General features: G+C 44.8%; 1 protein-coding gene and 1 long non-coding RNA gene across 8 annotated transcripts in view; one reads left to right on the top strand and one right to left on the bottom strand.

The window, feature by feature from the left end:
* The window catches only part of SLC6A4 (solute carrier family 6 member 4), a 66,105-nt gene that overhangs the window by 20,921 nt on the left and 17,207 nt on the right, over window positions 1-27,977 (bottom strand). The window contains exons 3-15 of one of the 3 annotated variants that reach the window (XM_025916369.2): window positions 26,007-26,461; window positions 23,280-23,414; window positions 21,658-21,877; window positions 20,253-20,391; window positions 19,322-19,456; window positions 18,885-18,988; window positions 17,232-17,359; window positions 15,876-15,988; window positions 15,013-15,144; window positions 13,647-13,746; window positions 11,659-11,759; window positions 7,401-7,568; window positions 1,621-3,915 (exon numbers count right to left, since the gene is read on the bottom strand). In XM_025916369.2, coding sequence (XP_025772154.1) covers window positions 3,841-3,915; window positions 7,401-7,568; window positions 11,659-11,759; window positions 13,647-13,746; window positions 15,013-15,144; window positions 15,876-15,988; window positions 17,232-17,359; window positions 18,885-18,988; window positions 19,322-19,456; window positions 20,253-20,391; window positions 21,658-21,877; window positions 23,280-23,414; window positions 26,007-26,349 — 1,893 coding nt within the window. In that variant the 5' untranslated portion in view covers window positions 26,350-26,461 and the 3' untranslated portion in view covers window positions 1,621-3,840. Of the gene's footprint in view, window positions 1-1,620; window positions 3,916-7,400; window positions 7,569-11,658; window positions 11,760-13,646; window positions 13,747-15,012; window positions 15,145-15,875; window positions 15,989-17,231; window positions 17,360-18,884; window positions 18,989-19,321; window positions 19,457-20,252; window positions 20,392-21,657; window positions 21,878-23,279; window positions 23,415-26,006; window positions 26,462-27,977 lie in introns of those variants that run through there. The other 2 variants (XM_086686427.1, XM_086686428.1) reach the window with 2 other exon arrangements.
* On the top strand, window positions 2,060-11,604 carry LOC147574153 (uncharacterized). 5 transcript variants are annotated; one of them, XR_015243957.1, is made up of 4 exons: window positions 2,060-2,130; window positions 5,689-5,788; window positions 6,792-6,942; window positions 8,534-11,604. It is a non-coding gene; the product is annotated as an uncharacterized LOC147574153 (long non-coding RNA). The 5 variants fall into 5 exon arrangements; XR_015243955.1 differs by having other exon boundaries at window positions 5,670-5,788; XR_015243958.1 differs by having other exon boundaries at window positions 5,670-5,788; window positions 6,789-6,942.

Genomic DNA, 27,977 nt, shown 5'->3' with positions numbered 1-27,977 from the left:
AAAAAAAAATTTCCAGAGCCCAAAAAGAGCAGAGAAATTAGGTAGATCACCAGGTTTGCTCTGCCTGTACTGTGGTTACCTAAACCTTAAAATATTGTTGTCATTAAAATTTAGAGAAAGGTAAGCAATGAAGGGAAAGTAAGAAAAGAAAAAGTTAAGAGATTTGAAATACTCCATCCATGGAACTAATCATGACAAATTGTAATAAAGATCATTTACTTATCTCTGATACTGGGAAAAAAAGTCAAAAACTAAAATATTTCATGTGAACCAGAACAGCTTTCTACAATTTAGGGATATTCTCTGTTGTAATGTTTCTTTTTCCTACACTTGGATTTATAAATTTCATTTGCTAGCATCCTTCTCAAATAAGCACTTTATAAGCTCAACTTTTTAGTTAAGAGCCTTTTGTGTAACTCACCTTGTGTTTTATTATTTTTTTTTAATGTTTATTATTGAAGAGATTGTGCACATGCACAGGAGAGAGGCAGAGAGAGAGGGAGACCAAGGATCTGAAGTAAGCTCTGCGCTGACAGCAGAGAGCCCCATGCAGGGCTCGAACTCACGAACCATGAGATCATGACCTGAGCTGAAGTCAGATGTTTAGCTGACTGAGCCACTCAGGTGCCCCTCACCTTGTGTGAGTTCCATGATGACTTTAAACTATATATCTCTTCCCACTTAGCATAAGACTATTTTGCAACATAGTCTCTCTGAGGAAACTACTGCTTCTCTTCCCCACCCTTCCCTAACCAAAAAAAAAAAAAAAAAAAAAAAAAAAAAAAAAAGACAAGAAAAAAGGGATGGTGGAAAATGTCCTCTGGTTACTGCTGTTTAATGAAGACAACCATTCTGAACAATTCTGGTGTCTTAAGCATCAGTTGTTGATTTATGAGTAAAGAGACTTGCTAAGAAAGGAACCAGGCTTCAACTGTATGATTTTGTAGCTAGGCACTAAGATATGTGTAAGAACACCACAGTGAAGCCATTGCATTCCATAGTTTTAAGCTTTGCTTTGACAGTGAACCCCAAATCAATTATACAACAAGTAGAACATATCAGGTCACTCTTTCCTACTTACCAGGGAGAATATGATCCTAATTCTAGGAGAATAATCTCCCTTTTAAGGCTTGGCGGTGGGGTGGATAAATTAAATGGAAATTCATATTTAAGCTTAAATTTTGAGATTAGTGTCATCAAATTAACAAGCCTAGTAAAAAGGATGGCGAGGAGTGATTCATCTCACCAAAGAACTTTTTTTGCCTTATTTGAGATTTCATTATTTGATTCGATTTTCACGATTTGATTTTGGAGCTGTTATATAGACTTTGTGCTTGTCAGGTTCTTGCATTCATCTCCAGATGGGGCAGCCAGGGCAATGAATTTAGGTTACAAGTCATATGCAGTCTGCACAACAAATGGAACGAATTTTAAATGGGTTGTTTTCTGGAAGAGTGATGAATTCTTTGGCTTCATTACTTATCAATATAGGAAACAACTTTAATCAGTTGAATTGCCTCCATGCCTTTGTCTTGTGTCTTGCCTATTTCTTGGGTATTTCTTACTAATAAAATCACAGCAAAAAAAAAAAAAAAAAAAAAATTAACGTCAGTACTTAACTTTACAATTCAATTCCATTTTTATTTTTACTTTTATGTAAATACTACATTAAATGTAAAAGATCTTTAAAAGATTGTTTTAAAGTCCATCTCCCTACTTCTACGTTTTCCTTTAAAAAAAATCCATAGTAGTACTGATAAATAGGGCTCAAGGAAATGCAAACTATGCAGAACAGAGGTTTTTTGTTTTTTGTTTTTTGTTTTTAAGTCCAGTGAAGTCTGACAACATTTCAAAATGCCTATATAATTCCCTCAATACCTGGCTTGGCCAACTCTAATTGTTTGAAAAAGTGCTTTTTAAAAAATAATATCTTTGAAGCATGTATAAGTGTGTGTGGGATGGAAAGAATCCATATCTGAATATCTTTATAAAGTAGTTCTTAAAATTTGCAAAGCTATTTACCACTGAATACGCTGCCACTTATACAATCCCTCTCCTTTCAGCTTGAAAGAAAGCAAAGAAAATGGAAATACGGTAGCATAAAGGAAGGAAAGAGTGAAGATAATGAAGGTAGGTCAGTGAGGGACATTTTTTAATCCCTCTTCTCTTTTCCTCTAATATTTCGGGAAACTTCTCAGCAGCTCACATCTATAAGGAAAATATCCTGCTGAGAAAGGCAAAGAATCAGAAATAGAAGGATGTAGGGGGAACACAGGAAGATGTCTGGGGCAGAAATTGTTGGGGAAAGGAAGCCAAGAGAGGAAGATCTATAATTGGATAAAACCAGGCCTCTGCTATATGGGTTTTCTTTCTATAAGGTTAGAATCAAATTTGATTTATATAGAGGAGTGAAGTGATATGGGGCTAGATGAGTGAGTCCTTTTATCATTGACTAGGTTTTATTCCCTTTAAGATTTTGATGAGGAAATCTTATACAAGGTGAATTTGCTTCTTTACTTACACATCTGAGAGTCACAAGCCACAAAAGGTAAAGTTCACTTGATATGTATTAAAGGCTTTATGTGAAATGAAAAGCTACTCATTTAACTGACCCTTTTCCAATCAGCCTTACTTAGTTTAGACTCAATCTTGGGAAATTATCTGGAGGACTCACAGTCCTGATTGTCACCAGGAAGGGTTGGGGGAGTTCCATTTAAGGCTAACCCAAAGTCTCCAATTACTTCTGGACTAAGGATGACCTTGGTTATAGTCAGGGTGCCAGACCTATATATCCTATAAGCAAGAATTGCACTTATCCTCTTCACAGAGCAAAGTAACCCAGTCATTTGAAACAGAGCTTAAACCAGATAGTTAACTGAGCACTGAAGATGCATTTGTCAGTATCCATCTTCAAAGCAGTTCACGGCCAAGCCACAGTCACTGATGAAATAGGCCAGATTTGCCTGTGGAATGTTATCCTGAATGTTTAGCTGGCAGAGACAGGAAGATGGCAATGAAGTGCAGCAAACGCTGAACACTGACCCATAAAGGAAGGTGTGTGGCTACAGTAGTGTCATAGGAAAAGGAGAAGGTGACAGAACATGTGTAGCAGTTATACCCTTATAATAACATACATACACATTTGAGTAGGTGGAATTTGTTAATGTAAGAAAAATTAAAGGAAATTCATATAGTTTGAAATGGGCCCAAAGTATTGGAATAGAGATAAGGATACACTGAAACAACAGTATACACAGACACACATGCTCACATGTATACATTATTTTTGAATTTAGTTTCTACATCTTCCTCTCCTGACTCCACAGCAGCACACAGGTTAAAGGGTTCTAGTAGATTCCAGCTACAGAATTCTATGCTATTCAGAAAATATATGGCTAGCAAAACAGCATCCCTGTTTTCTCCTACGTGGTTTATGCATTCATGACAGTGAAACCTTTAGAAGCAAATGGATGTCAGATACCAATGATAATAACAAGAAATGATACATGAGACTTTTACAAACTTGATTCTAAACCTAATCCTAACTGACTAGATGGTGGTTTTCATCACCTCCATACACACCCTTGCACATCCAAAATAATCCAGTTCAGCTATGTCACAGAGCTAACGTAATATGTCAGGGAGATTTCACAGAAAGAAGTAGTTGGAGGCCATTACAGTCTGGGCACCATAGTCTTTGGGACTGTCTCTCCGTGAAGAAGGCCCTTCCATTGTCAGGCTTAGCTGGAAACTCTGACTTAGAGGGGAGAAGGCGAGGCATGACTAGTCAGAACCAGAGGAGAGGTTGTTGGGAAGCCATTTTCCTCTCATTGAAGTGTTTTATATGGCGTTCAAGTGGACGTCCCCATAGGGAATTTCTGTTGGTGTTTCGGGAGTGATACCTTTAATGATACGCTGTTGAGAAGAAAATATGATGTTATAAACATTCTTATAATTTAACAGTATTGCAAAAATATTTCAACCTTAGTATTGAAACATTTAAATAGCATGTTAATGGCATTTAATAGTAAGTTGGAATAGTCTCATTGACTTTCCTTAAGAAAGAAATTCCCAGGGCGCCTGGGTGGCTCAGTTGGTTAAGTGTCTAACTCTTGATATCAGTTCAGGTCATGATCTCATGGTTCATGAGTTGAGTCCCATGTCGGGCTCTGTGCCTGACAGTGTGGAGCCTACTTGAGATTCTGTCTCACCCTTTCTGCCCCTTTCCCACTTTCTCTCTCTTCAAAATAAATAAACATTAAATTTTTTTTTAAACAAAGGAATTCCCAATTTGCTTTCAAATGTAGATAAAAATGATACATTCAGGGAGCAACTGGCTGACTCAGTCGGAAAGCATGCAACTCTTGGTCTTGGAATCTTGAGACCCATGTTGGGTATAGAGATCACATACATACATACATACATACATACATACATACATACAACTTTAAAAAATGACATATTCAGGAACTACAACCATCTGTAAGCTAAGAATATCACTGTAACACTAATGGGAGAAAATAATGAGCTTTCAATAGAACCCTCCACTGGCCTATAACATGCTTTTGATGACCTGGGTAAGGGCATCCTTTTCTCTGGACAAAGGAGGCCTGCTGTGGCCACACAGGGCCTGGGGAGCAGAGTGAGTGCTGGCCTCTGTCCCCCAGCTCCCCCACCCCTCAGCCAGGCTCCTTGTGCCCGGCACATACACCCCAGGCATGGTGCAGTGCCAGCAGTCACTGTAATGGCTGGGCTGTTACTGATTTAATGAATCTACCTGTGAAGGAGTACTGGTTAATTCATACAAGGGTACAAATTATCATAACTAAGTTGAAAAAGATGTGACCATTTAAGTCATTACTCCTAAAGCAAACTCATGTTGACATAGAACACACTATGGGGAAAAGGTTGAGAGTCTTTAGCTTAGAAACAGCTGAAGTACACAGAAGCTTTAAGACAGATCTAAAATATGTTTGGGCTTGGGTATGAAATATACAGCCCACCTTTTAAAACTTAGCATCAAGGTGACATGAAGCAGCTCAGGGTTGTGAAGAAGGAAAAACAGCACCACTTCAGAGGCTTAGAAAAATCTTTACTGAGTGGCTTAGTAAAATTTTTGATGGCCAAAAGTCTGTATGTATAGGAAGTGGGCAAAATTGGATCTGAAAGTAGTTTTTGATTTATGGATTTTAGGTGAAGCTCTGCTTCTCATCCTTTAGATTTTGGGTTGAAAAAGTATGTAGTCCCCTCTGATCTTTTTTTCTTTTTTGAGTATAGTTGATACACAATGTTACATTAGTTTCAGTCCTTCAATCTTTTTTATTCTTATTTATTTGAGAGAGAGAGAGAATGCACACAAGCAGGTGAGGGGCAGCAGGAGAGAGAAAGAATCTCAAGAAGGCTCCACATGGAGCCTGACAGGGGTGGGGAGCAAGGGGCTCCGTCTCAGGACCATGGGATCATGACCTGAGCCCAAATCAAGAGTGGGGCACCTAACTGACTGAGCCAACCAGGCACCGCCCCCCCCCCCCCCATTCAATCTTTTTATTTCCTGGTTCTGGGAGTTCTTTAAGGAGCAGGGCCTATAGAATCCAAACAGTTCTAGCCGCACCATTAATGAAATTAATAAAATTATGTATTTTGTGTTTCTAATGACCTTACCATTCAAGTACTGAAATCTCGCACTAGAAATCCCCTTAAAAAGGAGTTGCTCCAGTCCTCATCAGCTACCGGGACGTGTCAAGCCATAGAAAGTGAAGTTTCACAAACCATCCTTCCCCATAGACGAGTATGTAAATCATAACTGATTAAACAGAATTATGTCTTGGTAATTTGGAACTGGACACAGATAATTGTAACTACTCTTTAAAAAATTTTTTTAATTATTGTGAGAGAGAGAGTGCAAGTCGGGTAGAGAGAGAGGGAGGGAAAGAATCCCAAGCAGGCTCTGCACTGTCAGCACAGAACCCAGCACGGGGCTCGAACTCACAAACAGATCATGACCTGAGCTGAGATTGAAGTCTGTTGTTTAACGAACTGAGCCATCCAGGTGCCCCAATAATTCTAACTACCCTTAAGTGGAGCTATGTTGTGCAGGGAGAGAAGGTGTATGGTGTATACTAAGGTGTTTGGTAGAATGGTGGAATGAACAGCATTGTAAAGTAGAATTTTGGCTTTTGTATTCTAGTCCCTAGCCACCCATTCTGCTGCCCTTCTGGTTGCTGATATCCCAAAATGCCAGGTCCGCTTTTTGCCATATTTTGGCAGCATTCTAGTTGCTGGACTACCATTGCTCTCAAAACTTGCCAGGCCCTGGCCTTTTACAAGATGATAATCTAAGAAAACGGATCACTATTGACGTCTTCATGAATGCTTACTTATTAGGGGACATCTTCCCAGGATCTTTGTGTAGTTTACTGGAGGTTTTTACAACAATGACCTAATCTAGTTGAATGACTCCAAACTTGAGACTTCCAGGATGCAGGTGCATATGCTATCCTCCAAATTCCAGGTGAACAAGTGGTAGACTTTCCACATAAAAGTCCAACTTTTGATCTGCCTAGGGCCCTAAAGAGTTAAGAAATTTACCTTTCTCTTAGTCTTTTTTTTTTTCTTAACTATACCAAAATTGCATATGAGGCCTCCCTCCCTTATAGGTAGAATGTTATGGACCAAGGTATTTTGGTAGCATAATGAGGTAATATACATGAAGACGCTTTGAAAAATATACAATCTTATACAAACTGTAAGGTTCTATGATTAAAATTAATTTTATCATTTTTTTTAAGTAGGCTCCACCCCTACGTGGGGCTTGAACTCACAACCCTGAGATCAAGTCACAACCCTGAGATCAAGAGTCAGATGCTCTACCAACTAAGCCTCCCAGGTGTCCCTAAAATTTTAGAGCACATTGTTCATTACTGTATTAATATTACTATAATGGTAAGTTGTTTTTACTCTAATGCCTTAAGCTAAAACTACTACATCCTTATTTAGTGATGATTTTCAAAATAGCACTCGTCATACTGCTGTTAGAAAAATGGCCATGGACATTTTCCACCATCATCTCTACTTAAAATTCACATACTGCTTCAGACATGACAGATCTGATGTCCATGCCCAATGGCAAGCAGAAGGCAGAGGAGTTATCTGATGAGTATAGAATGCTATACACACCTCAAGCTGTGTGCTGTGGCACATGCAAATAACCAGCTCACTCTTTGCCACTGTATCTGAGGCTTATGGGATGCCTTTTAAGGTGACAGAGGCAGCCGTCACAGGTCTACACCATGGTGTAGGTGAGCTTCATGTGGTGGACTCATCTCTTTCGAACAGAGCATAACAAGACCCTTTTCTCCCAAAACGATTTAACTACTCTGAACACACACACTAGCACCTACCTCTTTAAATGTCCCTGGAGTGATGATCAGCCGATACGTTATATATGTGGGGATGCAGATAAAAGACGAGGTTCCTATGCAGTAACCCAGGATGATACTCCACTGAGGATAATTATATTGGAAAAGTCGTAGCTGTGGTGGGCTCATCAAAAAACTGCAAATGATGAACTAAAACAGAAATACCAAAAAACATTCAAAATCTTAACAATATCCGTGCAGACAGGGACAGTTCTGATACCATGAACACCAAATGCTAAGGCTGAGATCCTCTTGGGAAATTCCCCAGATGTGATCTATCCTGGACTGAGCTCTGACACATGGGATCCACAAATTTCTGTGCCTAAGCAGCAACAATAAAACAGGTTTTATTATTGATTTTCCTTTCCACCCCCCACCTTAACCTTAGAGCAGGGACACCAAGCCTCAGAAAGTTGTTTCTGGGGGAATTACAGCAACCCCTTCAGGGCAAAGGGGAAGAGACCAGCATCTACTAAGAGTGGTTTGGGGCCTGTCCTCCCAGATAGTGAAGACTAAACTGGATGACCTTTCCACGGCTCCTGCCAGTCCTAAGGCTTCATACTTCTCTGCTTTATTCTCTTTTCCTCATTTCTCAGCTGTGATTATTTTTGGTCAGATGGAAGTTAGCTTTGTCCAGGAGAGATACTAAGGTTCTCAAGTCCTGTAGAGGACTTGGGCTCCGGGGTACATGTTCCTACTTTTCCCTTTTCTTGAGCTCTCTGCTTTCTGCATTGAGCACCTCAGCCTGGGGTTTCAACAAGGATGGCTTGAGGCATCTGAACAGTGGGTACCCACCTGCCCCAGGCCCTCATCACGAAAGGAATAATGGAAGGAAAAAGTAGCTTAATATACTTTTTACTTGAAAACTCAGTGAAAATTTCTCCCAAGAAAAATTCTACAGTGTGCTCCCAACACTCCATTTATAAGTTTTCTTATTTCAGTTTGGTTTCCAGAGAGAACGTAAACATCAGTTTTTGCCCAGTAACCACTGGGCCGAAATCATTATTGCTCTTGATTTAATTTTATTTTATTACTTCATAGTCATAAAGAAGACAGTAATGTAAATTATTTGTGTGGTTAAACATCTATTTGTATCTTTTTTTCTTTGTCTGCAGGTAATAAAATGGGAAGCTGTTAAACACATATCCATCTTTCCAACAGTGTTGTCCTAAGTCCAGGAGGAAGCTTTCAAAACAGGAGCCTGGCCAATTGCAAACCTTTCTCTGGACTTACTCTCCTCACCCCAGACCCAGCTACTAAGGAAGCCAGTTTTGGAACATGGAAAGATGGATTGGATGCAGTTAGGAGCCCGGATCTCATCTTGATGTCAGGTGTGTGAAATCCAGCACAGTTCAGAGGGGCCTCAAGCTCTTGGGGCAGAGCCAGTAAGTGCTGCTCCCGACACGCCTTTGCAGGGCCCTCTCTCCTTGCTCATATATAATATTTTCTCTTTTTGTAACTTGGCCTCAGTGAAAAAGAATATTTTTAGTAAGCTACTCATTGTTTACTGAAAGCAGCCTTAAAAAGCCCAGGGCAAAGGCTCTGTTAAGTAAACCCAGAAGTGGAAGACAGATTTGCCTCCTCTTAATTGGGCACTGGAGCACTTGCCTTTAGAGGAAGTGAGTAAAGCAAACATCACAGGAATTGAGTGATGTGCCTGAACACAGATCTGTGCAGGGGTTTTGCTGGGCACAGAAACTCACTGACTGTACACCAAGTATTCACCCAGTCTGTTAGATGACCAGAGGTTCAGAGAAATTAAAAGTACTAAGAACCCAGAGCCAGGACTAGGGTGGAACATGTGAGGCACTCACCTTGGGCACAACATGTAAGTAAATTTTAGCAATCAAGAAATAATACTATGGTGCAATAGTTTAAATAGACAAGATCTGACAGGGCCAGATTAGGGTAAGGTGGGTGAGGTTGGACATGCAAGCACAGGGTCAGATCTTGTGTTTATTTAAAATGAAATCTGTTGATTAGGGACTTTTTTTTTTTAATGTTTATTCATGAGAGGGAGAGAGAGCATGAGCCGGGGAGGGGCAGAGAGAGGGACACACAGAATCTGAAGCAGGTTTCAGACTCTGAGCTGTCAACACAGAGCCCAATGCGGGGCTCAAACTCACAAACCGTGAGATCATGACCTGAGCTGAAGTCAGATGCTTAACCGACTGAGCCATCCAGGTACCCCAAATGGAGACTTTTTTTGCATTAATTTTGGTTTTTTAGAAAATATTACATTAAAATGGTCTTTATCTTGATTACTGAGTTTTTCGGCACTTCCCCTGCTGAATTTTATGCCTGTGGTGAGTGCCTCACTTGCCTCTCCCAAATCTCAGCTCTGGACATCATCTCCTCACTGTGTAGGAAATACTAAAGTAAACAAACAAACAGACATGGCTTCTTCCCTCAAGGAAATAATGCAATGTCTCCAATTGCTTTGAAAAACAAATGAAAGGATTTAAGTAGATTATCTAAAAGCATTGGTAATAATATAAATTAATAATCCACTTATGTCAGAGTTTATGCTTCTAGTAATGGCAGGCTAGGTGGTTCATGCCAACACCCTCACTGAAAACAACTGAAACGTCTGACTTAAAAGAAAAAAAAAAAAGTATATATATATATATATATATATATGTTTTTAATCTACCAAAAAGCACCAGTGAGCTGATAAGGTAATAAGGAACTACCAGGCCAAGATCTAGGGGAACATACCAGAGCCGCTGGGACCTGAGAATTATCTGCTGCCTGGGACAATAGTTGGCTTTGGTTTTAGAAAACTTCAGGGTCCAGGGGAATGGAAGTCAAGAAGGGATTCTGGGGTAGAGAGAGACACAGGCAGCATCGCAGAGGCAAGAATGAACATTCATCTTATATGTTACTGTCCAGATGTATGGGTATAAAATACCAAACAAAGGACTGCCCAGAGAAAGTCAAAAGAGAATACAAAATGGTTTTTTGTTTTGTTTTTGTTTTTAAAGACAGGAAGTAACAGCTATATGCCAAAGGCAGAGACGTCCCAGACACTCCTAACAAGCTGGAGCTGGATGGAAGGACCAGTCCAACAAACTTTCTTGGCTCTAAAAGATTTTAAAATTTTCCTCCAAAATAAAGTTACAGATCAATGAAAGAACTGGAGAGTAATTTGTGCTGATGTGCACAGAGTCACTTTACCCCACACTACCTCAGAGCACACTGGGGATGTCAGCAGGGTGCTTATCCTCCTTTGAGCAAGTTACCTCCTTTCAGAGGGATGCCAGGAGGAAAAGCAGAGGCACGTGCTATAAGGAAGGAGTGAGTGCTGAATGCATCCTGGCAAGTAGGTAACCCTTGGAACTGAATGTTCTCACCCAGGTCCTTTAGCAATAAATGTATTCTACTTCTGACTCAGGTCCATGCTTGAGGACTTGCAGGGGTATTTTTAAGAAAATGAGCCACCTGGGTGGCTCAATGGGTTAAGCGTCTGACTTCGGCTCAGGTCCTGATCTCACAGGTTCGTGGGTTTGAGCCCCACATCAGGCTCTGTGCTGATGGCTCAGGGCCTGGAGCCTGCTTCAGGTTCTGTGTCTCCCTCTCTCTGTGTCCCTCTCCCGCTCGCATTCAGTCTCTCTCTCTCTCTCTCTCTCAAAAATACATAAACATTGAAAAAAAAATGAATACAAAATTACAAGGACCCCTCCCAGGACCTTCAAGAGCAGCTCAGTAAATCTTTCCCAGGTCTTGAATAGGTCTTACTTGTCATGTGACCTGGGACCCTTTAAGGCTTCAATTTCCTTAAATGTAAAATGGAGCATTAGAACTATTAATACTTCGTAGAATTGCTGTAAGGATTAATAGAGCAATGGGTGTAAGTTTAGCACAAAGTCTGGCCTGGCACTTAATGTTCAATAAATGTTATTTATCATTATCACTGAGTTGGGGGATGATGTAATACATGCAGCAGGGACCGAAGCCCAGACTCCTCTACAGTGTTAGAAGTCAGAAGAGGGGGCGGGGAAGTGTGGGGAGCACAGTGACTGGGAGGGGGCATCAGAGGGGCTTTTAGAGTGCTGGTTGTGTTTTTGTTAGCACAGTTTTGGCTACAAAAGTGTGCTCCATTACAAAATTTCAATGACATGTACATTTAAGATTGGCACGCTTTTCCATGTATCTGTTACACTTCAATAAAGTTTACTTTTTATAAGTGTTTGAGTGGGCCATTCTTCAGGGCCAGAAGGAGAGGGAAATGACAACTCACCAGGAGAAACAGAGGGCTGATGGCTACCCAGCAGATCTTCCAAAACCATCCAGGGCTGAAGCCAAGCATTTCTTTCACATCACTGCAGAACTGAGTGATGCCTAAAATCACCCAAAAGAAAAAGAGATTGACTGAGGGAGGACATGGGCTGTTCTGTCCCTTGATTCTCAGAGACAGTAGCAGCTCTGGAATTTCTCCACAGCAGGAGCTCAGGGGCACCCATCTAGTCTGAAAGTGGGACAGAGGACTTGTCACAAAACTGCATTTGATAGCAAGCAACTTTCTTTCTACACAGAGTGGGAGGATAGGTGGACATTTGGGGGGGACCTAAAACCCCCCCACTGGTGCCTCCCCGCTTGGTACCCACACTGCTTTTCTAAGATCTCAGCATATATTTGATTTTACTGTAGAAAAGGATTTTCTAGGAGGGGCGCCTGGGTGGCTCAGTTGGTTAAATGTCCGACCTTGGCTCAGGTCGTGATCTCAGGGTTTGTGAGTTTGAGCCGCCCCTCATCGGGCTCTGTGCTCTCAGTTCAGAGCCTGGGGCCTGCTTCAGTTTTTGTGTCTCCCTCTCTCTCTGCCCCTCCCCCACTCATGCTCTGTCTCTGTCTCTCAAAAAATGAATAAATGGTAAAAAAAAAAAAAAAAAAAAAAAAAAAATTTCTAGGAATTGTGAACCCATTTGACAGAGGCTGACATCAACCCTTTGTTGGAAACTTCCAAGAGAAAATTTTAACCACGTATTGCCCATCTCCTATGCCAGATCAAGATTCTTCCATAAAAAGTATGTGAAAGTGAGTATTGGTAAGACATCAAGAGGGACAAGGCAGTTGCTTCCCTGAGAGACCCAGCAATACCTGGGGCAGGTCTACTGCAATTCACATACTCTGAATCACTGAGGAGGTAGGGAGGGCTTCTGTTTTAAAAACTGGGCTCGGGGCGCCTGGGTGGTGCAGTCGGTTAAGCGTCCGACTTCAGCCAGGTCACGATCTCACAGTCCGTGAGTTCGAGCCCCGCGTCAGGCTCTGGGCTGATGGCTCAGAGCCTGGAGCCTGTTTCCGATTCTGTGTCTCCCTCTCTCTCTGCCCCTCCCCTGTTCATGCCCTGTCTCTCTCTGTCCCAAAAATAAATAAATGTTGAAAAAAAAAAATTTAAAAACTGGGCTCATATTTAAAAACTGGGCTGGAAATTTGGGGCCTCCCCTTCTTCATATTATGTGTAACAACAAACATGCCAAAGCTGTTTTGTTACCATAGAAATTAGAGGGAAAAGTCAATACATTTTCAGAATAAAATAATCATTTCTTAATTTTATAAAGATGAAGAGTGGTATCTCTGAACCTGGTTTCCTTCATGTCAACTCCTAGGTTATCCCCACCCCCACCCATGGATTCTTAGAACCCATGTTAGCCCACTCTCTGTGCTCCTGCTAGTTTCACCCTTATCAGAATCCATCCCAGGATCAGAAGGGGTGAAGTGGGGATTTCACCAAGGCAGATAATACAAACAGGAACATTCTTGCCTTTTCTCTGGAAAATAATCTCCTGAACTCTATCTCAGGGCTTTGCAGGGAGCTCTTGCTTGCAAAATTTAAACTTGGGGCTACTCTATAAAACAGTGGGATATTGTATACTCTACAAATGCACTCACTATGCACTAGTCCATTGTTCAATTCTTAGACACAATCAGTATTTGAAGCCTCCACTATGGATGAGCTATATGGAACTGCTTCAGCCTGTCTCCACTGGGTGAACATTTAAACTCAGAAGGAAAAAAAACAAAAAAACAAAACATCCTCCCAAGAGTAAGGGGAATCAGTGTGGAGGAAATGGTGACCTGTTTCTGAAGAAGGCACTCCACTGAGGTTATTTTACAGACCCACTGGGAGGTGATGTACCCTGCCCTGACTTTCTTCAATGAAATCAGCCCTTCTCTACTCTGGTGGCTGCAGGCTGGTGTAGATCATGAGTATGGAAGGAAGCATCTTACCGTAAAACCAATAGACAGCAACTGCTTCTATAAGTACAACGGTGAGCACTGCAGGGCCTGTGGCATATTCCTCCAGCAGCTTTACCACGTACGCCCCTCCCTGGAAACGACATCATGATCCTGAGTGCGGGCCCTCTGAGGCACTACCTTCTCTTTATGATTAAAGCCAAAAGCAGCTTCTTAACTTAGGATAATTCTAGAAAATTCCCACCTTGGACCTAATATAAATATCCCAGAGCCTGCCTCTTGGACTGACCCTCACTGTATGGGCCAGATTTCATTCCATCAGATGCCTCTTCCTGTCCTATGGAGCACTCTCTCCTTGTTTTTTATCTCACTAAGTTTTAAGAGACAAACTCAACAGAGTCCCTGGATCTTTTTTTCAGCTTTCTTCAATTTACTGAATACCTACTGTGTACTCTACCCTAAAGAATCCTCGTCCCTCAGGGCGCCTGGGTGGCAAGTGACCAACTCTTGATTTTGGCTCAGGTCATGATCTCACGGTTCATGAATTTGAGCCCGAGGTCACTGCCACTGACAGTGCAGAGCCTACTTGGAATTCTCCCTCTCTTCCTCTCTCTCTCTGCCCCTCCCATGGACTCACTCTCTCTCTCTAAGTAAAATAAATTTTTAAAAAATCTAAAAAAAAAAGAATCTTGGTCCCTGAAGACTGAACCTGGGAGAGTTTGTAATACCAGACCCACTGAACACAGTGGCCATGGCTTTGCCTTCTAACTTAACTCACAAATCCTTTGGATCCTCCTCAGGGCCCCACCACCCTGACAAAGCTACCAGAGCCACTGGGGTCATAGCTTGAAGATTCAGATCTTCAAAATCTGCCTTATGTCGGGAGGACACAAGCCTAGGATGCCTGTGGGCCCTGATTACATTTTACAGTATGTGCTTCAGCTACAGAAAAGAAAAAAAAATCATAGGAGAGAGGGTCTGACTTCCTCACCACTGCAAATTCCCTGGAGGAGACAGGGTGACATGACAAACATGAGATGCCAGCCTTCAGATATTCTGCATATGAGGACATCACGGCAATAATCCCATGAAAGCAGCCCTAAAGACTGGAAGAACAAATCTTAGTTTTTCTCCAGATACCCTGCCAAGCCTGAAATCTAAATTGGGTCTAATGTAAAATGCTAAGACCTCCAGATACCATGCACAGATTCTACAAACAGATGCTGCCAGAAACAACTTTTCTTCTTATCCTTGGTGACATTTTAACAGCAGTGACAACCCCTCTTACTTTAGCCCCAAAGCCAGGGCACCATGTGGGGTGGAAGGAAAGGAATAGCTTCTTGTGCTGTTCCACTGCCCCAGGGTAGGCTGGCTCACAGCTGAGGGCTGTGGTACTCACAAAAGTCAGGGTGACCAGGGATCCGAAGAAGCAGGTAATGACAACACCAAGCACAAACCACTCTCGGCGCTCGGACCAGATGTGCGGAAACTCGTCTATCACAGCTGTGATCACCCCCTCCAAGCCTGCAAACTGAAAGGGACACACAAGCAGTCACAGGGGAAGCTCAGGACAAGTCTGTCACCTTCGAGGACAAGTCTGTCACCTTCGAGGACAGTGAACAGGAGGGAGTGACTGTCAAGCTGGTCATGACCAGTTCCCCACCATACACCAGATCTCACTGGAAATATATTACCCTGTTTCACAATTTCATTTAGAACCCAACCCTAATGACATCAAGGAAAGAAAATATAGGGCCTGGACAGGACTTCTTTATGTGACATCTCTTGGGTGAGACGCTGGTTGCACCAGAAAGGCCAACTCAAAGCTGAGACTCATTCCACCCTAATAAGTACAAGGTGCTGAGCCGAATGTGGGGCAGCAGGGCACTGAGACAAAAGAGTGACCTTGCTCTCACCTTAAATACTGCCATCTGGTCAAGGGACGGTACCCAGTAATAACAGGTCACATATGCTGAGCCCTGGCCTGTGCAGACACCTTACCCTCATTAGCCCATTATGACCCTCTAACACACTTAGAGGGCCGTGAGCACCAGCAGTGAGGACTGAACAGGGGCGAAGAAAGCACCGGGAGGGAGTAGCCAAGACCGCCTGGGGTGGCCAGGATGGGAGGGGTGGGGGATAGGTGCAGCACCCCCTCCCTCCTGCTCCCCTTCCCCCCTCCCCTTCCTCCCACTCCCCATTCCCCTCCTCCTGTTCCTCTTCCTCCTCCTTAGAGCCAGGTTTCCCTCTCCATCCACTCACGGTGCTGTCCAGGCCCAGTGTGATTAGCATCAGGAAGAAGATGATGGCAAAGAATGTGGACGCTGGCATGTTGGCTATGGCTTCTGCATATGTGATGAAGAGGAGGCTGGGGCCTGAGATAGAGAGGGAGAGAGGAGGAGGTAGTCCCTGGGACCTGCTCTGTAAAGATGTCTCAGGGGAAAACTCAGCCATACCAGCAATTACAATTCTTTTTTTATTTTTTATGTTTGTTTATTTCAAGAGAGAGAGGGGAAGGAGCAGAGAGAAGGAGAGACAGAATCTCAAGAAGGCTCTGAACCACCAGTGCAGAGCCCGATGTGGGGCTTGAACTCACAAACTGCGAGATCATGACCCAAGATCAAGAGGCAGACGCATAACGGACTGAGCCACACAGGCGCCCCAACAATTACAATTCTTGTCACAAGACCTTACATGTGAATTAGGCTTGGACACCTACCAAATACTTCCTTACACTCCACACCAGCTCACCAACCCATGCTGACATCCTGGGAGGCAGGCAGGGAATAGTATCCATCTTGGAAAGTGTGAACTCTCAACTAACGTGGGGAATGGAAACAAACCCAAGACCCTAAGACTAGCAAAACTGCACACAAGAATAAGTTTCCACCATATAACAACTCAGAGCTTTTTTCAGGGCCAGGACTGATATCTCTAACATTTCACAACATTTAGCTCTCTCTGATCACTTTAGCTCCAAAACAGTCGGAGACGTGAAACTGATTTCAGAAGAGTCATAGAAGCTTTGGAATAAAGGCCTCCCGCTATTTTAAAGTCCCTTTTGATAGTGTGAGGGACTTGTCCTCAACCTCTCACAAGCTAGATAGGGGTGCCTTAGTTTGGGGTACAGGCATGATCAGAGCTATGCATCAGGCCAGAGACAGAAGCATGTTGGCGAGCATGTTGGGATTCCATCCACGAGATCCCATTGCCACTTTTTCAATATATCTGTCACTCCTTTTCCATGAAAGCCTCATAATACAAATAGAGTGACTGTGTCATCTACATTTTATTTTTCTCCAAGGGGAAATTCTAAGGATCATTTGCTTACTAGACTTGTACCCATCACTGGACCCAAACCTACTGGTTTAAAAAGCCCTCGTCTAAGTCATATTTCAAGCCTATGTGTGTTGAAGTCCCCAGAACTGGGTGCCAGGGGAGCTACCCCATCCCCACCAGGGTGGAGCACATGGAAGGCAATAAGTTTCCCTAAAACTTTGGAAAAATTTTAAAGGAACACTTAGAAATAATTTAAAAGTTAGATATTTGTAAAGATCCACAGAGCAGCCAAGCAGTTCAGTGAAGAGTAAGGGACGTAAATGGAACCCACATTCCCACCTGCATCTTTAGCCACCTCAGACACCTCTTCGTTCCTCATCTCTGCCATATACCCGAGCACCGTGAAGATGACAAATCCGGAAACGAAGCTCGTCATGCAGTTCACCCCACTGGTCACCAGGGCGTCTCTGGAGCAGAAAACCCAAATGAACCTCAGTTCACCAAGCAGAGAGTCTAAAGAGCATCTGTCACCAGCCAAGGCAAGGACGAGCAGGCTGAGTTCACAGGGACCTCAGGCCAATCCTGGTGTCCCCTCCGCTCCTCCCAGGCCCAGCCTCTCAGACGGGAAGGTGGCTCGAAGCACAAGCTGCCATTACCACCATGCACGGCGTGGTAGAGCAGCAGGTCAGGACTGGTTTGAAGAGATGGTGCTGTTGTGAACGGGAATAACACAGACCTTTTGATTTCAAGCAAGAATTGCTCGGAAACAGGGCCTGGATTGGAGTGGGGGCCAGGAGGGGGTCTTGGCCTCACATTTGCGAAGCCCTCAGATTCAGACTTTTGAAATTATGTGCAAATGAGGTTACAAGAGTGTCACAGAGATATCCTGACACTTTTAAATTAAAAAAAATTTTTTAACACTTACTTACTTTTGAGAGACATAGAGCCCAAGTGGGGGAGGGGCAGAGAGAGACGGAGACACAGAATCCGGAACAGGCTCCAGACTCTGAGCTGGGGCCCGACTTGGGGCTCAAACTCACAAACCATGAGCCAAAGTCAGATGCCACTGAGGTGCCCCAATATCTTGACACTTTTAAAAGAACACCTCATCATACAACTTCAGGCAGGGGTCCCGATGCAATGCCACATTGCTTAGGGTACTTGTGAATTCCTTTTTAAGAATAAAAGAATTCATTAATTATCTTATGAACAAGCACAATTAGAGTGCTGGACCCTGCCATCTGTGGTGGAACATTAAAAAAAAAATTTAACTCTAAAGATGATGAGTGGGGGCGCCTGGGTGGCTCAGTCAGTTGAGCATCTGACTCTTGGTTTTTGGCTCAGGTCATGATCTCACAGTTTGTGGGATGGAGCCCTGTGTCGGGCTCTGCACTGACAGCATGGAGCCTGCTTGGGATTCTCTCTCCCTCTCACTCTACTCCCCTGCTCATCTCTCTCTCTCTCTCTCAAAAAAAGTAAATAAACATTAAAAAATAAATAAAAAGATGATGAGTGATACCGAAATCATAATTGGTACAACACTCACTGTTTTGTCCAAATTTCTGATTTTGCCCCCAAAATTATGGCATTTTTGTATTGGTCAAAATAGTCCAATCATCATACTTTTGTGCATATGTACATAAGGAAATTATCACATTACAACTGTTGTTCAACACATCAATAAGTGAAATCTAAATATTTAATATATGTTGCAATTTTTGTAAACCTGCTTTGGCATTTCTTTATTTTTTTTTTGATATACAGAGACTTAAAAAACGGAAGCGGCCTGGGGCTCCTCTCAATCTCTGAATGGTCTGGGTGAGGCTTCGACCCCAGGGGGTGCTCTGGCCACGAGGGAACTGGTCAGGGATCTGTGACACACCTGAGCCCAGCCAGGCTTGAGGCCATTAGTTCGATCCCCTTCCTCCTGGCCAGCTGACTTATGCTCACCCCACTTTCAGGCTTTACTTGGGGTGGGGGGCAGATACTCACTGGTAACAGTTGTTGTTGAATTTGTTGTAGCTAGCGAAAGCCAGTAAGACCCCAAAGCCAGGACCAAGAGAAAAGAAGATCTGTGCGGCAGCATCCACCCACACCTGGAAGGCAGCAGAGGTGGGGGTGAGGACTGGGCCCCGGGCCTGCACTCTGGCTTCCAGGTGGCTACGTGCAAAGTGAAAACCCACCTCTCAAAGCTCATGCCAGGGATGACCACATACCAAGTGCCAACAAATGTGGTTTCTCCTCCTAACATTGAAGCACAAACCAATCTACTGGTCTCAACTCTACTTTTCATGCTTCTATTTCTGACTTAAAGCACGACTGCAGACTTGCCATTGAACCCAAATTTCAATAGTTGTCCCTACTCGGGGGGACTAGCTTCAGTTAGTAAAATGACAGACAGGGGCACATCGTTTTCCTCATGATCTTACCCCTGTCTCCAGGAGTTTCTGCCAGTTGGGTTTCAAGTAGAAGAGAATACCCCTCCAGGCTCCGGGGAGGGTGGCGCCTCTTACCAGCAGGACTGAAAGGATGATGTAAGGGAAGGTGGCTGTCACCCACACTACCTGTAAAGAAAGGGGTAGAAACACAGGTTGTCAGCATGTGGATGTTTGTATCTTTTATTCTCGAAAATCTCCAAGGAAGGAGATGTACCTCTTCTTTTCTGTAACTATAGAAGGCAGGGTGGCGTTGCAGAAATATCAGCGGCTTTAGAATCGGTCAGGGATCTGACTCACAGCTTGCCAATACTACCACAAACCCACTTCCCAGCCGTCATATGGGAAAACACCTAGCAAAAGATGATAAAGTAGCCAGTGTACATAAAGCACTGATCATGGCTCATCATGGGTTTTCAATAAATTATTGTCACTATTAATAATTGTGACACTACCAGTGGGTTAAAGGAATTTTTTAAAAATCACATAATGGTTCCTGGGATTGGCCCGTTTATGGAAATTTTTTTTTTTTAATTTTTTTTTTCAACGTTTTTTTATTTATTTTTGGGACAGAGAGAGACAGAGCATGAACAGGGGAGGGGCAGAGAGAGAGGGAGACACAGAATCGGAAACAGGCTCCAGGCTCTGAGCCATCAGCCCAGAGCCTGACGCGGGGCTCGAACCCACGGACCGCGAGATCGTGACCTGGCTGAAGTCGGACGCTTAACCGACTGCGCCACCCAGGCGCCCCATGGAAATTTTTTTAACACATATCTGGTAAAGAGAAACTGAGCCTCATAAATTGTGTTTGGTGTTGAAGGAAACATTGTCCTTCTGTCTATAGCTGTCCAGGCTACTGAGTTCTGAGTTTGAATCCTCTGGAGCCCCTGGGCAGGCCTGGGTCAGCAGCCAGAGTCCTCCTCACCTTGCCAGATGTTTTGACACCTTTCCAGATGCTGAAGTAGATCACAGTGAAGATCAGCATGATGCAGAGAGCAAGCTGCCAGCTGATGCCCCCCAAGTCCTGAAGTCCCTTAGACCGATGGATCTGCAGGATGTGGCGCCTGGAGACAGCAAGAAAGAAAGGCCCATGAAAAGGCCTGAGCAGTAAGCTGAGGATACCACCTGCGACACCTCCAGGGGGGTCCAGAGAAGAAACAGACACCGCGCTGCAAGGTCCAAGCAGGCGCTAGGCCTCAGGAAGCGCTGGGTCTGCGGGTCCTGACGGACAGGGCAGTACATTCAGCCCACAGACCCTAGAAGAGCACGCAGCTCCCAAGGCAGACTTCCAGGCTGGGGCAGCATCTGTATGTGTGGGTAGCATCTGCTCCACCCCAAAATTACTCTCTCCTGGGCCGCAGCTGCCTGAAATTCCAGCATTAAAGAATACTACCCACCCCAGGCATCTTCTTCCAAAGGATAGATTCCACTTGTGAAGTGAACACATGAAACCAGAAACCCTGGATGGTTTTAAACTATTGAAGCAACGGGAGGCTCGGATTCCATGACAACAGAATGAGAGCAGGGCCCAGGAGGAAGGGTGGTTTTGACACAGGCGAGTAAGTTTGTAATGTGAATGAAGGAATCACCCTGGGCACATTGGGACCGCCTGGCCTGGCACATCAGGAAGGAGGGGGCAGGGTTGCTTGGGTGGCTCAGTCTGTTATATGTCTGACTCTTGGTTTTGGCTCAGGTCATGATCTTACAGTGGAGCCCACATCGGGCTCTGTGCTGAGTGTGCATTCTCTCTCTCTCCCTCTGCCCCTCCCCTGTGCTCACTTTCTCTCTCTCTCTCTCTCTCTCTCTCTCTCTCAAAATAAATAAATAGGGGTGCCTGGGTAGCTCAGTCTGTTTTGTGTCCAACTCTTGGTTTCCTCTCAGGTCATGATCTCATGGCTCATTGGTTCAAGCCCCGAGTCAGACTCTGTGCTGATAGCATGGAGCCTGCTTGGGATTCTCTGTCTCCCTCTCTCTCTGCCCCTCCCCTGCTCTCTCTCTCCCCCTCTCTCTTTCAAAATAAACATTTAAAAATCAATAAACATTTAAAAAGGCATTTAAAAAAAGAAAAAAGAAAAAAGAAAGGAGGGGGATATCACAAAGGGCCAGATTAGGGAGCACTCAAAGCAGAGTCTCCCAGCTCCAAACCTGCCCGCGGCCACCCTGCCACTCTCTCACTTACATTTACTCACCCCGCCCTAAGAGCTTCATCCCTCAGAAATCTGTCAGGAAAGAGGTGAAGCGGCCCTGGCCCCTGCCTCCCTCCTAAGAGGCCAACCCCCAGGGGTGTGGCCTGCTTCTAACAGACCACCCCCTCACTTACATGCACTTACGTGTAAAATTCTTCTGCAGGGGATGTTGAGTGGAGCGTCCAGGTGACATTGTCCTCGGAGAAGTAGTTGGTGCAGTTGCCAGTGTTCCAGGAGTTCTTGCAGCTGGTCCAGGGCAGCTGGTCCGTGAAGGAGGAGATGAGGTAGTAGAGCGCCCAGGCCATGATGGTGTTGTAGTAGGAAGCGATGTAGAAGGCAATGATGCAGATGGCATACCCGATCCCTGGGAGAGACGGGAAGGGAGGCCAAGTCTCAAGGACAGCCCAACAGTGAAAGATGGCCCCGGGTCGCCGGAGGGCCCTGCAGCTCAGGTGAGGGAGAAAGGTGGAGCTGCCATTCACTTCATTCCCCAAGACTCTGGGAGGCGGCGGAAAGGAAAGGTGGCAATGTGGTAAATTCCTTAGATGTTTTTTGCAAGATTACACATTTTTATTTTTTTTTTTTCAACGTTTATTTATTTTTGGGACAGAGAGAGACAGAGCATGAACGGGGGAGGGGCAGAGAGAGAGGGAGACACAGAATCGGAAACAGGCTCCAGGCTCTGAGCCATCAGCCCAGAGCCCAACGCGGGGCTCGAACTCACGGACCTCGAGATCGTGACCTGGCTGAAGTCGGACGCTTAACCGACTGCGCCACCCAGGCGCCCCTACACATTTTAGAAACTAGGTGCGTGTGCTGTTAATGCTTTAAACTTTTTTTTCTATTTCGTTTGCCTGAAAAAATATTTTTATTTCAGTGTAGTTGACACACAATGTTACATTAGTTTCAGATGTACAACAGAATGACTGGACAAGTCTGTATGTTATACTGTGCCCAGCACAAGTGTAGCTGCCGCCTGTCACCACACGATGCGATTACAGCACCGTTGCCTGTACTCCCTATGCTGTGCCTTTTATCCCTGTGACTTACTCTTTCCATAACTGGAAGCCTGTATCTCCCACTCCCCTTCACCCATTTGGCCCATCCCCCCACCCCCTTTCCTTCTGGCAACCATCAGTTTATTCTCTTTACTTACAGGTCTGTTAGGTTTACTTTTGTTTATTTATAAGTTTACTTTTATTTATTGATAAGTAAAATGTTTACTTTACTTTTATTATTTTTTTAAGTTTATTTTTTTTAGTAATCTCTACAACCAATGTGGGGCCGGAACTCATGACCCCGAGATCAAGTGCCACATGCTCCACAAGACACCCAGGTTTACTTTTTTTATATAACATTTTTGAAAGTTTATTTATTTTGAGAGAGAGAGAGTGCACGTGAGCAGGGGAGGGGCAGAGAGAGAGGGTAAGAGAGAGAATCCCAACCAGGTTCCACACAGAGAGCCCCATGTGGGACTCAAACTCACGAACCATGAGATCACAACCTGAGCCGAAACCAAGAGTCACTTAACTGACTGAGTCACCCAGGTGATCCCTCCTGGTATACTTTTAATTGCCATTTATTGCTTCCCTTTAACAATCTCATACCACTTAAATAGTCAAAAACTTCATTACTCAACTTATCTCCCAGATACCTGAAGGCCTAATTGATTCCAGAAGAGGGTCCCTAGCTTCCATATGTGGACAGAAATCACCTCTGCCCTGCAGGACCACTCATCCACCCACCCACTTAAGCCTTCCAGTTACCTTTGAAAATTGGGCAGATTTTCCTCCATATCGAAATGCATCCATTTCGGTGGTATTGGCCTAGTGCGAGCTCCATGTAGAAGAGCGGGATCCCCCCAAAAACAGCCATGATGGTGTAGGGTAGGAGGAACGCTCCTGCGACAGATGAAAGACAATTTTATTCCCTGCCCACATCCCTCCCAGGACAGCCCGACTGACTGGGCTCACACCAAGATTTACAGGGCCACCTGAGGCTTGAGTGTCATGAAGCCACGGTGTGCCGAGGGACCTCACGTTGTGCCCCCCTGCTCTTAGTGCTCTACCAGAGCACCACAGTGAACGGGGGTTTCAGGGAGTGCACGAAGGAGGCAGAGAGTGCGTGGAAAGGAAGCTGGACTTGGGACTCAACAGACCAGGTCCCAGAATCAGTCCCACTTCTAACCACCGGGAGGACCCTGAGCCACCTCTCCCCTCTGAACCTCTATTTTCCCTCCCCTATAAAAATGACAGAGTCGAGGGGTGCCTGGGTGGCTCAGTCAGTTGAGCGTCCGATTTCAGCTCAGGTCATGATCTCACAGTTTGTGAGTTCGAGCCCAGCATCAGGCTCTGTGCTGACAGCTCAGAGCCTGAAGCCTGCTTCGGATTCTGTGTCTCCCTCTCTCTGCCCCACCTCCATTCACACTCTCTGTGTGTGTGTCTCTCTTTCTCAAAAATAAATAAAAACATTAAAAAAAAATTTTTTTTAAATGACAGGGTTCAGGTGGGCTGAGCTTCCCCAACCCAGCCACATGTAATAATCACTGGTGAGCTTAAGAACACACACCCACCGGGGTGCCTGGGTGGCGCAGTCGGTTAAGCGTCCGACTTCAGCCAGGTCACGATCTCACGGTCCGTGAGTTCGAGCCCCACGTCAGGCTCTGGGCTGATGGCTCGGAGCCTGGAGCCTGTTTCCGATTCTGTGTCTCCCTCTCTCTTTCCCCTTCCCCCATTCATGCTCTGTCTCTCTCTGTCCCAAAAAATAAATAAACGTTGAAAAAAAAATTTTTTAAAAAAAGAACACACACCCACCATCCCCCTGAAGCAGAAATTCCAGATATGGTGTAAGACAAAAACTCTTAAGCTACTCAAGTAATTCTGATGCAGCTGGTACACAGAGCGGAGTTTGAGACCCTTGGGACAGATCCCCCATGACAACCCGTACAACAGTGGCAACAATCACCAAATTAGTATTTTTGTTCATCCGTACGTACTATCCCTGGCTCCAGATACTTGCTATTGATATTTGGTTGTATTTCCATAATTCTGCTGCGCCGGAATGCTCCCCTCCGGGCCACCTTTGCAGATGTGGCTGAAAAGGGTAGTTCGTCACAGAATGAGGAAGTGTGGGGTTGTTGTGTCACGGGAGGTGCTGGTGTGTCTTGGTTCTCATGGCTGAGGCAGCATGTGGAAAACCTAGGTGGCGACTGCTCACCTGCAGCCTGAGTTTTAGCCCACAGGGTGGGTCAGCGGTGATTTTCCCTGATAATGTTCTCTCCCGTAAAGTGCTCTGAACTCAGAAACCTGAAGTCAGTGCAACTCACAAAGGTCCCACCTGACTTGGAATCATGCTGGGTAAATCTGGCTTGAGAATAAGAAGCACGTTGTGTTCTCAGGATGGCATCTGTCCAGCTTTATAGTGGGGAATTGGTGTAGAAGAAACGTCACCAGTGACCCAACCCCTTATATAAAGCTCAGGCTAAAGGTGAGCCCTTGCAGGCTGGAGATAAGGTGACTCCAACTTCTGCTCCTCCCAGGCAGGGGGTGCTGGGCTTCCCCAGCCCCCACCCCACCCCTCACCCCTGAACTGCCTTTGCAGCTGCAAGGACCAAGGTCCTTAAAAAATGTGGCAAATCCTGGCCACTCTGCGTCCGGCCATCGAGGAAATGAGGAAGGACACTAATGAATTCTCCCCCAAACCTCGTTTTAGCTGCCGTACCAAATCAGTGTCCAGAGCTTCTGTCAAAATAAATATTGACTGATTTGACCTCCATTTCTCGTCCCTTTCCCGCTTTGATAGCAAGTCCATTGTCAACACAGAGGCCCCATACCATCTCACTCTTCTCCACTCTCCTCTTTGGGGCTCCCACATCCATGCCTCCAGTCAGCTACTGGTTTTGATAATCTACAAGTTAACTGCTCTGAAGGTAGAAGGAGGAATAAGAAGTAGTCTCTAGCCTCAAAAATGTAGCACAAAAATGAGGACATATCCATGTATGGTTTAGGTTAGCAGCAATGCCATGCTGTGGCTGGGTTCACCTCTAGATCATGCTCAGATTCTAACTCCAGACTCTGGACCTGGGCTGACACCCTTCTCTGACCCGGGAGGGCCTGGGACCCTGGAGCCACTTCCCAACGTTTCCTTACACAGATGTAACCTCTCTGGACTCACTGCAAGAGTGCAGCTTGGATGATGCAGGGTTGAGAAGGGAGCTCTGCCACAAACGACGCACTAAGGAGGCTGAAAGCCTGGCGAGGTTGCGTTTGGGAGAGCTTTTACCCAACTTCATAACCCAGAGAGCCCCAGACATGCTGACTTAGCATTTTGGCTTCCTGGGGACTTGTCTTTTGGACTAGCTTGAAAGTCTGAGCAATCATGTTCCCAGATTCCTCAGTTAAGACAGAAAAGACATGATTTCTGTTCTGGCCTCCCAAGAGGATTTACAGACCATCCCTCGGACACAGCCTCTGCTCGTAGCCCATGATACTGACCCCCTCCATTCTGGTAACATATGTAAGGAAAGCGCCAGACGTTGCCCAGGTCCACGGCATAGCCAATGACCGAGAGGAGGAAATCCATCTTCTTGCCCCAGGTCTCCCGTTCCCCTCGATGAGCCTCAGCCACTAGGGAGGTGGTGGCAGCCGGAATGGAGTGCTGAGTGTCATCTTCTGCACCAGGGCTTGGAACTGCTGAGTACCCATTGGAGATTTGGCCAGACTCCACCTTATCCTCGGGGACAGGCACACCCTTCTGTAGAACTCCATTTTCCTGACAATCGTCTTTATCCTTACAGGCTGACAGCTCCTTCTGGGAATTTAAGGGCGTGGTATCCATCCTGCTGGCTAGGAGATGATACTGACACCCATCTGCCAAGGACCCGAACCGAATCCTCAGTGCTCAGATGCGTGGGTCTCCTCAGAGCTTTATACCAATGGGATTGAGAGCTCTGTTGGAAAGGCACAGACAGCATGGAATTATGCATTTTACTCATCTTTGGTATTAACATCAACAAACATCTTAAACCACATTAATCAGTGGGATTACAAATGCCTCTGTCAAGCATGAAACGTTCTGTCTGCTGTATGATAGTCAATAAAATCAACTACAGTTTTCAACCTACATGAGGTATCAAAGCACAATCAAGTAATTTGGGAAGGAAAAACCAAAACAACAAACAAAATAGACAGCAAGTCACCAAGGTCTTGCACAGGCTCTATTTAAGAACAAAGTACTGACATCACTCTGAGGGGCTGGAATTGCATCCTGGGGTTTACCAGTAACTCGGAAGAGTGTAAGAAGAGGGCTTGCTTCAACAAAGCTTCGCAGAGCACTTACCTTGTCCTGGACGCTGCGCTGGGAAAAGAATAACAAAGAAAGAAGCGGTTTTTGCCTGCAAATAGGTTAGGACAATCCTCTCCGTCTTTTAAGCTGAACATGCCATATGTTTTATATAAATTGTAAGTATGACTTTGAAAGGAAAAGAGCAAAGGCACGAGGTGAAAAGGCCACCCTGTGGGAGGCACCACTAGCTCCTTAGCTCTGGGCTTGTTCACTCTTCCTGCAATCCAGCTCTTAGAGATGCCAGCTGCTTCTGGCTGTGTCCAGTCCATCAGTGCTCCGCTGTTCACGTTGTGCCTCTACAAGTCCGACAGGCTTGAAGCGGCGCCACTGCTCACTATTTATTCTGCCTGCCTCTCCTAAGGTGAGTCCACCTGTTACTTCGCAGCAGTGGGCAGGTGGGATCACTTCTCCCCTAGGCCGGAAGAGCCAGGGAGAAGAGCATGCAGGGTAGAGATGCCAGCATGACTGGTGTCTCTGTCCCTAAGCGCCTCGGTGGAGAGGGCTGGCCGGGGACTCGGCACCGCCATATCCCTGCCGGGGGCCGAGGTGCAGAGAAGTCAGCTCGGCAATCCAGATCGAGGCCTCACACGTCAAACATGGGGTAGAAATCTGAGCCCTTTTGGACTTTAAACCTATGACCTGTTATAAAGTAGTATGGAGCCAAGACCTTCCATCTAACTTCATTTCATCTGGGCCTGAACTTTTCAAGCTCTTGAAATGGTCTGGGACTTGAAACACATTTCTGCTTAGCTCAGGTCACTTTCTACCTTTCTAGATGCCTGGTATCACTATTCACAACTGAAAAGATCTGATATTACCCCTTCAGAGCCAACAGTTGGAGGATGGCTAGAAATTGGTAACTAATAAAAATGGCTGAGTATGTCTCCTACCTACTTGGGGCTTTCAGGGACTAGAACTTAACTATCCACATGTGGCAACATGAAGACGAAAATGTGGTGAAAAATTAGAACACAAAGTAGTAGATTCACACTGATGACAACATACCTAAATACTGGCAAGGATTAGAAATGAACACGAGAGGATGCAAGTAATTAGGTTTTGTGTTCATTGGGTTCTTTTTTCTGTAAAGTAGAAAATTTTAAAGGGACTGAGTGTTGCCA

The sequence above is a fragment of the Puma concolor genome, chromosome E1 (genome assembly GCF_028749965.1).
Source record: "Puma concolor isolate L17-30 chromosome E1, mPumCon1.1.hap2, whole genome shotgun sequence".
NCBI classification, from domain to species: domain Eukaryota; kingdom Metazoa; phylum Chordata; class Mammalia; order Carnivora; family Felidae; genus Puma; species Puma concolor.
Note: the sequence above shows the minus strand (reverse complement) of the source record. Positions and strands in the feature narration are given on the sequence as shown.